Here is a 14,766-nt window from a genome sequence, read left to right as displayed (position 1 = left end):
TTCAAGTATGGATAGACTGGTCCTTCCTTAGTTTTATGTGCTGCTTGGGAAGTTTAATTCAAGTTTTTTGCAACACACTGGAAGGAAATGCTGCAGCAGTGAAGTACAGATTTACTTCTTTTGTGATTTCATTTGCTGTCAGTAGAATCCTCAGAAAATGATCCAACGGCTTCTGGACTTAGTTTGGTTACAAGGTAAGACTGAAAACTGCGTAAAATTGTGAATAGATCACAGTGTGTGTGGAAAAGGTCTGTAAGATGCTGGGGAGCATTTAACTTTCAAGCAGGATTTGGCTATGACATTGTGTGGATCGAATTTGTGCTTTTTCGCGGGAGTTTTGTCTTTTGACCAAAGATCATCCACGTGGCAGCAAAGCTGTAAAATAATAGAACGGACACAGCAGTAAAGGAGAAGTCTGTCAATCCTAATCCGCCCCTTCCCTGTCTTCTGGAAGGTCCAGACGGTCTTGATTTCCAGATTTTGCTTGCGGGGGTGAGATTTCTCCCTGTGCCGCCTTCGTGCTGTGGTGCAGCTGCTGGTAGAGCCTGGAATTCGGAATAATCAGAGAAGAGAAAGAGCCGATGGCTGAGCCAGCACTTAGAGAAGAACTGCAGTGGCACCTCACAGATTCCTCTCTTTTGGAGGGAGGGATGGTGGTGCTGTAGATAATGATTCCGGTGGCGCTGCAGTGACGTCAAAAACCTCCTTCAAGAACCCGTGTCAAAGACATAGTTGCTGGAAAGGGAGGAATATGAATAGCAGTGCAACGGTGACGCTGGTGACAGCGCTTTAATGCCGGGTTTCGTGTGTGATGGAATACATTATTTTTGCTAGAGGGTTAAACGCTTTGTCCCTCATCTCAGCCGGCATTTATGGATTTCCAGGTCTGCCTGCTGAGAAGTAAATTAAATATGCAGCAGCCTCTCACCTTTCCTCTGGTGCTGCTCTGATGGGAGAGAATTGGTGCTGCCAGGACTACAGATGATGGTCATCTCTGCTGAGATTTATCATGTTTTGGTATCGGGAAGGATGACAAATCTGCATTATTTCCAGAAGGATTTGAATTTCTGAACAAAAGGATAATAGGCATTCTTCATGTTCTTAGAGCTGTGTCTGGGAAATGGGAGGCATAGCAAGCCTGCACCAACTTTGTGGCATGGCTGAGGGAGAAGGATGAGCTGCTTTAGGATGTCCTTGAAATGCGATGTGGGATTTGTTTTTTAGCTCCACGTGGAAGGTTTGGCTCTTTTTCTGTCAAAAGTTGCCTTTTGCATGTGCTGTTCAAGCTCCATTAAATGTCAGATGGAGGTTAGGAAGCCAAGGGTAACTGTTCTATTTTTATGTATTTACAATCACTTTTCTCGTGTTACAATTTCTGTTAACTTCTTTAAATCTGCAGGACAATCTGCATTTTATATTGAAGTGGTTATGTATTACTATAAGCGCTGTTAAAAGTATATATGAAAAGACAAACATTTAAGTTAGTGCTTTATGTTTCTTCCATTTTCCTTTCTATTTTATGCGAAAAATAAATATATCTAAACATGTTGTTAGTGTCTTTTGCCTGTATAGATAAGTATCTCCCTAGGAACACGCACTCAAAGGACAATTGCAGTTAGAGATTTCTGTCTAAATGATATTTTCTGGAATTCAATACATTTAGGTGAATGGAGTCACACGGTGATAGTGGCAGAGGCAAAGAAACAAACGGAGTCAGTTCTATTTGGCAGTGTTCCTTTCAGTGACAGCCTCTGATAACCTGGTAGCTGCAGAGCACTGCTGAGATTTCTCCTTTGAGTTAATATCATACAATGACTTTGTCTTTCTTTACCTTTCCCCCTTACCTGCTCCCACCATGTCAGCTTCTCCATTGTTGCATTTTTCAGCTGTTTTCAGGTTCTGTGTAACCTGTCAATGTCACCGCGTGAAACTGCTGCTGTTTATCTCCTGCCCTAATTATAAACCAGGCTTACAAACTCCCTTTTACAAATACTTTCTTAGGACAATCAGCAGAACTGGCAGCGATGTTTATGTGCTGATGCTCACGCTCCCCCTGGTTTTTTCTTCCATTCCCTTGTGCTCCCCCCTCCAGGAACCCAGCACCAAACGGATCAAGCCGCTCTCCAGAGTCACCTCCCTGGCAAGTCTCATCCCCCCGGTCCGGGCCACCCCGCTGAAGCGCTTCAGCCAGACACTCCAGGTAATGTCAGTAAACGTGCCGCTGCGTCCAGCTGTGCCGCTGCGTCCAGCTGTGCCGCTGCGTCCAGCTGTGCCGCTGCGTCCAGCTGTGCCGCTGCGTCCAGCTGTGCCGCTGCCCGGGGAACACATACACATTGCCAACCTCTCCTCAGGCCAGCATGGGAGTGCCAGCTGCACATCTGCACACACCCCCCGTGACAGGGCCAGGCAACTTCCCACTGCAGAACCATTCGACTCAGGACTCTCCGCTCAAAACCCACTCCTCTGGCCAGATAGCTGATGGGTTTTCATAGCCAGTAAAAAACTATTGCACCTATAGCTTATAAAAGTTGTTATACTAAAGGATTACGATTGCTTGTGGATGAACAGAATTTTCCGTGACACTTTCTATTAGTTTTGGTTGGTTTCTTTGAAAATGTTATTTTTGGTATCGTTAGTCATATAGGACTGCTGAATTTCCTTCTGTAGAGAGAACTTTGACCCTGCCTAAACAAAAGAGTTTGCGAACAATTGGAAACAAAGCGAAAGTCATTTTCCAAAGCCAATGATGAAAATCAACACAGGTCAAGCAGATTTGAAATGCAGTTTAGAAGTTAAATAATTTTGTAATTGCAATTTCTATATTATAGAGGAGGTGCACAACATTTAGCATACTTAGAGACTAATGGAGCCTGAATTTATGAAGGATTTGTGCGTCCCACTCCTAATGGTCAGCACGAGTGTGACCAGCTGGGAGCTGCGGTGCTGCTGGGGCTGGCCTGGAAAGCCAGACTGATTCCTCTTTAAAACGGTTCTTGGAAGGAGGCATGTATAACATCGAAAGAAAATTGTTTAACAAGCCTAATTTCTTTGAGAAGAGGAAATATAAAAATACCTTGAATGTATTAAAAATGTTGCTTGATCAAAATTAACTTAACTGGAGCATTATTACTGAATCTTAAGGAAGCAAGAAATACCACCTTAGAGCTTGGGAGTCTTACGACAAATAAAGTTGTGGGAAAGAACTCTGTTATTCTGTGGTGGTGGTTTTCTAGAAAGCAGGAAGGCCTTACGTTAGTTCCAGTTGTGAGGGGTGTGCAAAGTGAATTCATTTTTGGCTGAACTCCTTGTGAGCACGGCGCTTCATCTCCGTACCCGCGCTGTCCCGCGGGAGCCGCTGCCCTGAGACGGGGTTGTCCAGCACAACAGTGTATTTAATAAAGTTTGATTTACACCATCCAAAACAAACTGTCCTTTCATGGATTAGTAGCAGCTTCCCAAGGTGAGCACTACATAAATGTGTTTCAGGGCGAATTTTGACAAAAATAGGAGAGCAAACCGTGGCTTTGCTGCAAGTGCTGCTGTTGCAAGCATTTCTGTCTTGCTCTGTTCGTATATTGTACTCTGTATATTTGGCTTTCCACCTGGAAATGAAGAGAATTTGTTTTGCTTTAAATATTCTTCCCCAAGGCAATTGAAAGATGATTGTGTTATGTAAGGCATGTTTTAAATGACAACAAAAATGTGGAGTATTTTGACAATGTGAAATGCTTGAGGCATTTCAGAGGTAAGACCTCAAAAAGAAGCCTCTAATTTTACGGAAGCAAGAAGGGAATATTTTCAAAATAAAACAACGAGAGCGTAAAGTGTCCATCTGTAGCCTGAGCTCTTTCAAAGAGTCTCCAGGCAAATAGAACTCTCAAGTCTTACTTAAAATTGGCCTTGTTTTTAGTGAAGTTTAGGAGCAGAGCACATGATAGATGCAGAGATGCTTGTACACGTCACCAGAGCTCAGATGCAGAGATGCTGGTACACGTCACCAGAGCTCAGATGCAGAGATGCTGGTACATGTCACCAGAGCTCAGATGCAGAGATGCTGGTACACGTCACCAGAGCTCAGATGCAGAGATGCTGGTACACGTCACCAGAGCTCAGATGCAGAGATGCTGGTACACGTCACCAGAGCTCAGATGCAGAGATGCTGGTACACGTCACCAGAGCATATCTTTTCCTGAAAAGTAATGTGGTCATTCCTCTGTTTTCAGCCAGATACCCATTCACACCTTTCTATGTGGATGAGTTTCTTGATCTCATCGCACATCTGACGGGGCAGGATGGTGCCAGTTGAAATGGTTTCTCCTTGTATCAAAACCAGTTTGTCAGAGCATTCTAGCACTAGTTACTTGATCCTGCTTATGGACAGATCTGGACTGATTCTACCCATCAAATCTTTCGTGATTCTGACAGTTTACCAAAAAACCCCAGTATTGCCATCAGGTAGCAAGACACTTGTTAAGGAATGAGGAAAGGTGCTGAAGGGCGATCTCGCTTCATGAACCCTCTTTCTGACCGAGAAAACACTTATTTCTTAAACCATTAATACGGTTTTGATGTAATGCACCTTTTCGTCTGATACCCTTGAGGTAGAACCTGTTGCTTCTCAGTACAGACATCTTGGAACAATCCCACCCCAAAAATAAACCAGCCCCAGCAATTCTGTTGGCTTGAGCTGATAGACGCGGTGAGTTCAGCTGCCAGGTTGTGCAGAGTTCCTGTGTAACAACTGAATCTTGCTTCCAAAATGAACCAAAAAAATCATTCGTACTAGTTTGATCTCTAAAATTTGCATGAATTCTAAATTGGTAAGTATTAGAGGTCTAATGAGGCAGATGCATGTAATGCATGAATAATTCCTGTCTTTTTACTGAACTGAAACTTTGTGTTTGCTCAGCCCTGTTGGTGTGTTGTACCGTTCTGCCCTTACCCCTGTAGTTCATTGTTGTTGTATGGCATATGGATGCATTGGATCGTGTTTTAAACGTGTTGAACAGGCCATGGCAATGGTTTGCTGCAGGAATGGAAACACTGCCCTTCCATAAAGATGTATTAAAAACCCGTGTACTGCCAAACTGTTGCACCACTGAAGCCCGTTGTTGTCTGGCTTTGCAGCGTTCCATCAGTTTCCGCAGCGACAGCCGCCCCGACCTGTTCAGCCCGCGGCCGTGGGCCCGGAACGTGGCCCCCGCTCACACCAAGCGCAGAGACAGCAAACTGTGGAGCGAGACCTTCGATGTCTGCGTCAATCCCATGCTGACCTCCAAAGAAATCAAGCGGCAAGAGGTATCTTTTTATTTTTTGCTAGAAATGTCATGTTCAAAAGTTATCTTTCCAGCCTGGAGTTGAAGAATGCTGCTGGGCATTGGGGTAGCACGTGAAGCTCTCCTCAAGTTAAACAGAACATCACCACCTCCACTAGAAGCAGAATTTCACCCCTAGTCTTTATAATTCAAGTGATATTAGATGAATATATTATTTTTAAAAATCAGCTTATCATAGTTCCTTAATAAATGTGAAGTTCCTAAGATGTGTTGTGATTTGCTGCACGTGTGTACTTGTTCTGTATGACCGTTTCTGTAGAGCTGGCTGATACTTTGCTGGTTCGTTTTGCTGTTTTACTAAGGACAGAAGAGCATGCTATTTCAGGAACAGTGTTCATCGAGGGATGCGCAGAACTGCACAATCATTTCCCTTCCCTTTGAGGAAGTTTTCAGTGCTAGAAAGATGAAATATTGATCAAAAGATGTATCTTGCAAAGCACAAAAGAGTACATCTGTTGTTTTACTGTGTTGTACATGACAAATTCTGAATAGTTCATGTTAGAGCCAGTGGCAGAGCTCCCGTGGAATCAAGGGGTTTGGTTTTTCCTCTACAGAAATTTCTAGCAGTATCAACAAGCTTTGTAACAATCTCCCTGAGAATGCTTCAGGGGCTGAGTCGTAAATCAAACAACGGGAACATCAAGCATTTCTCGTGCAGCTTTTGACATTGTGCAAGAATTCTTAGGAAATAACTTTTAAAATTGAGAACTTCAAAGGCAGCTTATTGGAAAATGAACTGTAGAAGCTGTTTGCATGGCCTGACAGTCATTGCTGCCTCAGGGCAGGACTCAGGACCATTCTAGAGCCCAGGGAAATGAGCTGTATTCCAGGAAAATTTGCCTGGGAGTTGTGCTTTATATTGGTTCTCATTCTGCAGCCCCCAACAGAATATCTGCCAGGTAAGGAGAGCTCAGCCTTCATAACAAAAGCATGAACTGGTACCAGACTAAAAGTGCTCAGTACTAAAGATATGTTTTAAAGATCTGTCCTTCACTCATTAGACCGTGTAGAGCTTCTACCACTGCATGGCTGAAAACGGAACACGGTAAACTCCTATGCAAATGATGATATAAATGGTTAAGATATAGTTGAGTCAAAATATCACAGCAAATAGAACTCCCCCATCTGGAAACACATCTGTTTGAAATAAATTAATTCTGTGGCTTTTTTCAGATAAGCATTTTATGAACAATTTGATATAGCTGTCTTTTAAAATACACTACATGTGATTCTGCATGGAATAAAGCCTTTATTTAGAATCAGAGAATGGGTTGGGTTGGGTTGGGTTGGGTTGGAAACAATCTTAAAGCTCCCCCAGTGCCACCCCTGCCATGACAGGGACATCTTCACCAGCTCAGGTTGCTCAGAGCCCCGTCCAGCCTGGCCTGGGATGTCTCCAGGGATGGTTCAGCCACCACCTCTCTGGCCAACCCTGGCTAGGCTCTCACCATGCTCCTAGGGAAGAATTTCTTCCTTATATGAAGTTCAAATCTCCCCTCTTTCCGTTCAAAGCCATTGCTCCTTGTCCTCTCACTACATGCCCTTGTGAAAACTCCCTCTCCAGCTTTCCTGTAGGTTCCTTTAGGTACTGGAGGCTGTGAGGTCTCCCGGAGCTTCTGTTCTCCAGCTGAACACCCCAATCCTCAGCCCATTCTACCAGCAGAGCTGCTCCAGCAGCTCCGTGTTCTTCTTACCTTGTGGGTCCTGGAGCTGGGCGCAGAATCACCTCTCTGGACCTGCCGGCCTCACTCCTGGTGCACTCAGGACACGGCTGGTTTCTGGCTGCAGGTGCCCATTGCTGGATCACGTTGAGCTTCTCGTCAGCCAGCACCCCCAGGTCCTTCTCTTCAGGGCTGCTGTCACTCCATCCTCCGCCCACTTCTCATTTGTCCTTGGGATTGCCCTGACCCACATGCAGGACCTTGCGCTCGGCCTGGTTGAGCTTCATGGGCTCGCATGGGCCCAGCACGGCAGCCTTGGGATGCAGCACCAGCCCCTGGTTGACCATCGGTTGACCTACCAGATTCAACCGGCCTCTTCCTGCCGTTAGATTGAGCAGAGAAACTCTGCTCCATGGGGTAAAAACAGCTGTTCAGAATGTGACATCAACTCAGCAAGCTGAGGAGAGATTAAATAAAGGTATTTTAGAATATTTGTGTCTCTTTTTCCAGGCTATCTTTGAACTTGCCCAGGGAGAAGAAGACTTGATAGAAGATCTGAAGTTAGCAAAGAAGGTATGTTTTCTTTCTAAAGAAAACAAATCACAACAGAGAGGTTGCATTGGTTCGTGTCACTTTTAAAATAATCCTTGCTTTTTATAATTCCCAAGACAGTAAGAGGGAAAAAACCCATAACATTTCTATTTTCCCATTCTTTCTGAAACACTCGAATATGCTGTTTTCATTTTTTTTTAATATTAAATGGATAGTTTAAGATATGATTATGAACTTTAAAATATTCTCAGCAATTATTCAGTTTTTACTTAGAGGGAGCTTTAAATGCTCTCACTAATTTATCAGCTATCAGTGCTATAGTAACTACAGAGCTCCCTTTTTTTTCATTTCAGGCTTATCATGACCCAATGCTTAAACTTTCCATAATGACAGAGCAAGAGTTGAACCAAATTTTTGGAACGCTGGACTCTCTAATTCCTCTACATGAAGGTAAAACTCAAATAATCTTTGCCTGCGTTACTATCACACAGAGATTTATCGTCATCTGCTTCAGTAAGTGAAGTTTCTCTTCTTTTTTAATCGGCATCCAGATCTTCTAAGGCGACTTCAAGAAGTCAGGAAGCCTGATGGATCAACAGAACATGTTGGCCATATCCTTGTGGGCTGGGTAAGTCAGAGATTTTAATTCATTTGGGGACTTTACTTTGGAGCTGCAAATATAGTTTTTATCAGACAATTTCCATGTCAAAAATATATTATTGAGGTATTTTTAAAAGGTAAGGCAACTACTAGTATCTCCGTGGTTTTTTACCTAAAGTGATGTTAAATGTGTTTGTTTTCTGGTGGGTTTGAACACCAGTGAACTTCTCTTGATCCAAATATGCGTGAGTCTAATTTCTTTTGTTGAAGACTTGACACATGTTGTGTGTTAGCACAGCAGGCTTTATAAATGGATGTGTTGTTCTAATCTACATATAAGCTAGGGTTTTTTTTCAGATTTAAGGCACAGTTCTGTCAGTTTGGTCGTGGTTCTTGAGGTCAATATAGAAGTTTGACTACAGAAGTTTGCTTACCTAAGAAAGCCAGATCGGGGATTGCTCATTCCTCAGCTTTTATTTCCATTCATAACTAAAATCAGACTTCTGTGTTCAACTGTTGTCCGCACTGAGTAGCGCTCAGGCTTCTCAGGGGTACTTTTAATGCTTTGGAATAATATTGGTGATCTCTAGAAACTGAGGGATAAGCTTGTGCTTCCTGATGGTTTAAGTGATGAACAAGGTGCTCAGAGGACCCTTGTAAACCTTATCAATGTTGGAAACATCATCAAGAAATTGTGGATAAACCTCCAGCCAAAAGATTCCCGGCATGAGTTCTGACATCTCGAATGACTTCCAATAATTTCTTCCTTTCCTCAGCTCCCGTGCCTGAACTCCTACGACAGCTACTGCAGCAACCAAGTGGCAGCCAAAGCTTTGTTGGATCACAAGAAGCAGGACCACCGAGTGCAGGATTTCCTGCAGCGCTGCTTGGAGTCGCCTTTCAGTCGCAAACTGGACCTTTGGAATTTCCTTGACATCCCGAGAAGCCGTTTGGTTAAGTACCCGTTACTGCTCCGAGAGATTTTGAGACACACACCAAACGATCACCTGGATCAGCAGCACCTGGAAGAAGCTGTGAGTTACTCTTGGCTTTGGGATTTTTTTGGAGATTATAGCACTTGCAGCTTAATAATGAATCAAGGGGCACTGCATAAAATATGGAAATGCTAATACTGATACTAACAGCCCAAACTAATACATGAAATACCTAGCCCAAATTTAATCTCCAATTAAATCTGATTTTGATAGCAAAATAACAAGAAAAAAAGGGGAGGATGGGAGGTGTTTTCCACAGCCAATGTCTGATCCTTGTCCGTTTTATATGTACCTTTCAGTGTAATTTTACTTTCTAACCTAAGTTGGGTAATGTGGAGGTTCCTGTTCAGGTTTCAGATCACTTAGATGAGATTTAATCCCTGGCGTAACCTCTGAACCTGGATTCATTCTCACCGTGGGAATGGTGCTGGTTTGCCATCATTCTGGTTTCTGTTCAGAATAGTATTGCATGTTTTGAGGTAAAACCAGAGGGATAAATCCAAAGCTTTAAACTTCCTTATTAATAGAAAGGGACCTGAGTCAGATATTCTGAAGGGCTTCTAAGTTTTCTGTTCTTTTCCATGTACGTACATATATAATCCAGTAATATTTGCACACATGCAAATGTGTATCTGTGAGTAAATGAGTTCATTGTAGTTGTTTGAAACAGACTTCCAAATGAATAAATCAATAAAGACCATCAGTATCCTTCTGCTTTTAAATATCGTAATTCTGTCTATTGGGGCTTGATATAAAGAGGTAAATACCAGATTTTTAAGCCATTGCCAGAGACAATGATAAAGACAAACCAAGTGTCTTTGTACGCTGTAGTCTGCTTAATTCTGTTGCTAGTATTAATACTCTAACAGACTGGTCTGCAAAACATTAATGAAAAATATACTGTGAATGAAAATGTATTTTCTTGTAGATACAGTTCAGATTATTGGGCGATAGCTGTGAATATTGGTCTAATTAAAGTTTATGTGTTTTCCTTATTTTTCTGTAGATCAATATAATTCAGGGCATAGTGGCTGAGATCAACGTAAAGACAGGTGAATCCGAGTGCCAGTATTACAAGGAGAGGCTGATTTATCTGGAAGACGGACAGAGAGATGCACTGATTGACAATTCACGAGTGTTGTGCTGTCACGGTGAACTGAAGAACAACCGAGGAGTGGTAAGAAATGAATATTTAGTCATAAATATGTTTTAAAGATACCTTCATTTTGCATGAGGGCTGAAAGAGCTGTGGGTATGCACACCCTCCCATAAATAGGGAGTTGATCAATATTAACTGTTATATATAACATGCATCTTTTTTGTTGGCAGTTGGAGATAATAAATGTATATGTGTCTCTGTCTCTTAAGGAGACCTCACAATATCCTGGCCAGGTTGTAAATCTGATAGATTTCAATAAAACTTGCAGGAAAATCTAAAAAAAAAGAAAAAATGTAATGTTTATAATGACCCACAAAATGTAGTAACCAATTTGAAGTCTGTCAAAGGCTCTGGTTATTACGAATGTTTCACTTGATTAGTTGTTGGAGTCAAAGTTAATTTATTGACCGGAGAAGTTCGGTGTTTGATGCTGTGAATTCCAGAGTCTGCGCTGTTGGTGTCACAAACCGAGCTTTCTGTTGCCAAAAACACCCCAAACCGTGTGGGTTAGTAGATGGTAACAGAAGAGAAACCAGGCGTTCTTAGATTTCTTTTTCTCCTGAGATTAAATAGAAACAACATGAAATTTTGAGTGGACAAACAATGAAAAAAGATCTTCTTCTCATTAACTGACCTTAAAGAAGTTTTGGTAAAAAACAAAGTAAGTAATCAGGATTTGAAATGCATCTTTCAGCGTTGGGAGCACTTTTCTGTAGCATGTTCTTGCGGGCAGTAGAAGGATAGATATTAAGACATACTCATTTGCTGTTGAGCCATAGGACTTTGAAACAGAGGGAAGAGAGAAATCCTTATTTATTCCAGCTGTTGAAAACAGAAGGATGTACAGTACTAGAGTTTAAATAACGTCTGTTTAATGGTGTTGTACCAAAGGAGTAACGCATTGTTCTTGCTGGCCCTTTCGCAGAAGCTGCACGTGTTCCTGTTCGAGGAGGTGCTGGTGCTGACGCGGGCGGTGGCGCAGGGCGAGCAGCTCTGCTTCCAGCTGTACCGCCCGCCGCTGCCCCTGCGGGACCTGCTGCTGGAGGAGCTGCAGGACGGGGAGGTGCGGCTGGGCGGCTCCCTCCGCGGCGCCTTCAGCAACAACGAGAGAAGTACGGCTGCGCTTTGCTGCTTACCTGCTGCCGTAGGCTCACTAGAACCTTCACGCGCCCGCCAGCGAGGCGTCGGTGTTCTCTCTAAACTCCAACATCTTCGTTTTTATTGCACACTGCTTTATTAGATTGTAACTTGCTTAATTTAGATCTTTCCTCAAAGTTCACTATATTGATAAAGGGATTTCTCTGTACTGAATTGAGGAGAATATGTAGAATATAGTGGCAAAAGCAGAAAATGATAAGCAAGTGTATTTTGAAATCTGAAGAAAAGCTTTAGCTGGTATGGCTTTTCTCATATTAGGGAACTATTGCTTGCTGTTCCATAACTGAGTCTTTCAGCTGACAGATAATTACCGTAGCGCTCAGTGGTAAGACTGCAGCTATTCCTGTTAATATCAAGACTTAAGAGTTAATGTCCTGCTCTTAAAGCATATTATAAAGATGCTTGTTTCTATTACAAGGGTGTTTGAATCTCACCTGTCTTGTGAAAACGTTGAGGGGTTTTTGTATGTGTTCGCTTCTTTGTGAAGTGAATGCCAGAGACAACACAAGAATTCAGTGAAGGTTCTGGAAATGTGCTTTGCAGAGGAGCAGGAGCAGAGGTGCTGATATGTGGGGGCAGCCTTGATCCTGCTCGTTCACTGGGAGCTTTATGGGGAGTTCATGCATGGCAGAACCAACACTGTTTAATTCAGCCATCAGAAATTATGAGAAGTGTTTGTGGTGTTCTGTGTTCCTGCCCCACAAAGCAAGGAAACACCTTGACTCTTCCCCCTGGTCTGACATGCTATTGGCAGGAAGACACCAGAAGTCAGAGATTTTGCAGATTCTGTTATTTTTATACACTCATTTGTTATAAAAACCATTCAGCCAAAGCATTCAGTGTTTTGATGTGTATTGTTTCTTTCAGTCAAAAACTTCTTCAGAGTCAGCCTCAAGAGCGGGTCTCAAAGCCAGTCGCACTCCCTCCAAGCCAATGACTCCTTCAGCAAACAGCAGTGGCTCAACTGTATCCGGCAGGCCAAGGAGAAGGCTCTGTGTGCGGGCACAGCTGGCGTGCCGAGCTTGGAAACGCGTTTTCTTGTGTCGGCAGACGGCAGCAGAGCTGCCCCGGCAGAAACGGCGCTGGAGCAGATGGAGCACTCGGACTGCGAGTCCGACTGGAGCATGGACACCAGCGAGGTCAGCGCCGACTGCGAGCGCATGGAGCAGACAAACTCTTGTGGAAACGGGAAACAAATAGAAACCAACGTTTGACAAAAACTCAGCAGTTCGTGGAAGAAAATCTGTCTCTTGCCTGTGCAGTATTTGCATTCCAGACACGGACCCAGTTGGAGAAGCACTTTTGAGATATTGTTTGTGACGGTGTCAGTGCAGCCTCCTTGTGTTCGTACCCATGAGCGTAGAACTGTAACTGCCCATCTGTATAAGCTGGAATCTCTTGCAGCTCGTGTCCTGTGATTATGTTCCATAAACATCTAAGGTGGATGAACGAGGTACTTGACCAGTTATTCTCAATGTCCTGCTGTAAAAAGAATCTCTAAACTACTGTTTATATGTGCATTACATAAAGAATCTCTTCATCATTTTTAAAGTACTTTATTTGCTCTTTAATGGGGCAGCTGAAGATGTGGACTTAAAATGGAGTTTCAGGGTGGGTATCAAGATCCTAATTTTTCATAAAGGCATGGAAGGAAATAATAGTTTTGTGGAAAAAAGAAAATCGTATTGCAAAAACGTGTCTGAACTCCTGGGGTATTAAATCAAGGAGAACTAGGAACAGCGGGCCCTGTAACCAGCGACCCTTTAGGGATTCATTTTTCAAAATGAAGCATTGTGCTAAGATTCAGCAACCAAACTTCTTGCAATCCGGTCAGTTCAGGTGGGCAGCATAGTGCTATGGATTATTTATCAGAGTATGGAATGCTAAAAATAATCACCTGAAAAAAGCCAACCTCCACAGCCAGCACTGAATTCAATGAAATGCCGAGAATACTGGGTATTGTAAATAAGCTGGTAGTTTGCTTTCAGTGCCATATATATATATATACACATATATATATATTTTTTAATCCCAAACAGGATAAGAATGGAAAAAGCTTCTGCTTGTGAATAGGCCCTCTTCAGCATTTTGCACTCCACTGACCTCCACTGTTGGTTTTAAACACCACTAAACTAATGTTAAAACATTGAATTTTCTGTAAATGTCTGTTTACAATTACATGTAGTTGGTTTTTAAACTGACACTTTTGTATAAATGGTGCTCTACAAATACCCTATGGGATTATGTAGAGAAAGTTTAAACGAAAAGGGAATTGCTTTTCCTTTAGGATGTGTTACGTCCTTTATCTTTTTCTCGAGTTTTGTTTTAAAAGGTTTTATTGCATTTTATCTCCTGCTGTAATTGGAAATGTTACTGTGTTTGCGAGTGGCTGGTTTAATCTCATGATGATGAGGAGCAATGGGTCACTGAAATGCAGTCTAAACCACTCCACATCCTGGTACTTTTCAGGAACCCCTGGGTAATATTTGATTTCTTACTATAAGAAATAATGGCAGTGCCGTATGGCGAGCTATGAAAATGATAAATTATTGAGTTGAAATGATCCTTGATAACCCGTGCAAAGTTCTCGTACCAACAGAAGTACAAAAACTGCTGTTATTGCCAAAAACATTTTCTTGTGTTCTACAAGTTTACAGAGAACAGTAGATGTCAAGTATCGTACATATATACGTATGTGCTGATGCGCGTTACAGAGATCAGTGTGACAAGGTGATAAACAATAGAAAACCAAGCTATTTTTATTTTTTAAAGAAATGCCATTTTTACCCTCTAGAACGTATTTCTGTATTTATAGTTTTTCAAAAAACTCAATTTTCTCTTCTGTTTCAGGCTTTGTAATTTATTTCAACTGCTTCATTTTTAGAGCTGGGCGAGTCTGGCAGTGAAGGTGGGAGAAGGGGAAATTGTGCACAACAGAAGGAACAGGAAGGCAGATTAGGTGATGAACCGTGGTCAGCAAAATGAGCAGGTCAAGTGTTCAGGTAGAGAAGAAAGAATGAATGTGTGTGTTGGCCTTTTTTTTTAATAATAGCCTTAAAACATTTCTGGAAGCATTTCAAATAAATTACATTAAACCATTTTGGTTTGGTTTGGTGGTTTGTGCAAGGAGATTACAAAGTGAGGCTTCACATATGTGACCAACGCTCTCGTTTTGGTTCTCATGGAAGCGCCACAAATTGGATTAGATAGAAAATAATAATGAACAAACAAGTCACTGCACTCGATTCAGCACCACCCCTGAAGTTTTATATAGAACCAATTTACCAAGTAGGTGGAACAAAAAA

General features: G+C 42.3%; 1 protein-coding gene across 6 annotated transcripts in view; it reads left to right on the top strand.

The window, feature by feature from the left end:
- ARHGEF3 (Rho guanine nucleotide exchange factor 3) overlaps positions 1 to 14,559 on the top strand; it is an 84,008-nt gene extending 69,449 nt beyond the window's left edge. For 5 of the 6 annotated variants that reach the window (XM_065845424.2, XM_065845422.2, XM_071812899.1 and 2 more), the window contains 9 exons: positions 2,093 to 2,200; positions 5,128 to 5,298; positions 7,508 to 7,570; positions 7,903 to 7,999; positions 8,101 to 8,177; positions 8,926 to 9,183; positions 10,151 to 10,321; positions 11,229 to 11,415; positions 12,329 to 14,559. In XM_065845424.2, coding sequence (XP_065701496.1) covers positions 2,093 to 2,200; positions 5,128 to 5,298; positions 7,508 to 7,570; positions 7,903 to 7,999; positions 8,101 to 8,177; positions 8,926 to 9,183; positions 10,151 to 10,321; positions 11,229 to 11,415; positions 12,329 to 12,675 — 1,479 coding nt within the window. In that variant the 3' untranslated portion in view covers positions 12,676 to 14,559. The remainder of the gene's footprint in view (positions 1 to 2,092; positions 2,201 to 5,127; positions 5,299 to 7,507; positions 7,571 to 7,902; positions 8,000 to 8,100; positions 8,178 to 8,925; positions 9,184 to 10,150; positions 10,322 to 11,228; positions 11,416 to 12,328) is intronic. The other variant, XM_065845428.2, reaches the window with a different exon arrangement.
- The last annotated feature ends 207 nt before the right edge of the window (positions 14,560 to 14,766 follow it).

Source organism: Patagioenas fasciata, chromosome 10 (assembly GCF_037038585.1).
Source record: "Patagioenas fasciata isolate bPatFas1 chromosome 10, bPatFas1.hap1, whole genome shotgun sequence".
Taxonomy (NCBI): domain Eukaryota; kingdom Metazoa; phylum Chordata; class Aves; order Columbiformes; family Columbidae; genus Patagioenas; species Patagioenas fasciata.
This window is presented reverse-complemented; position numbering and strand designations above follow the sequence as displayed.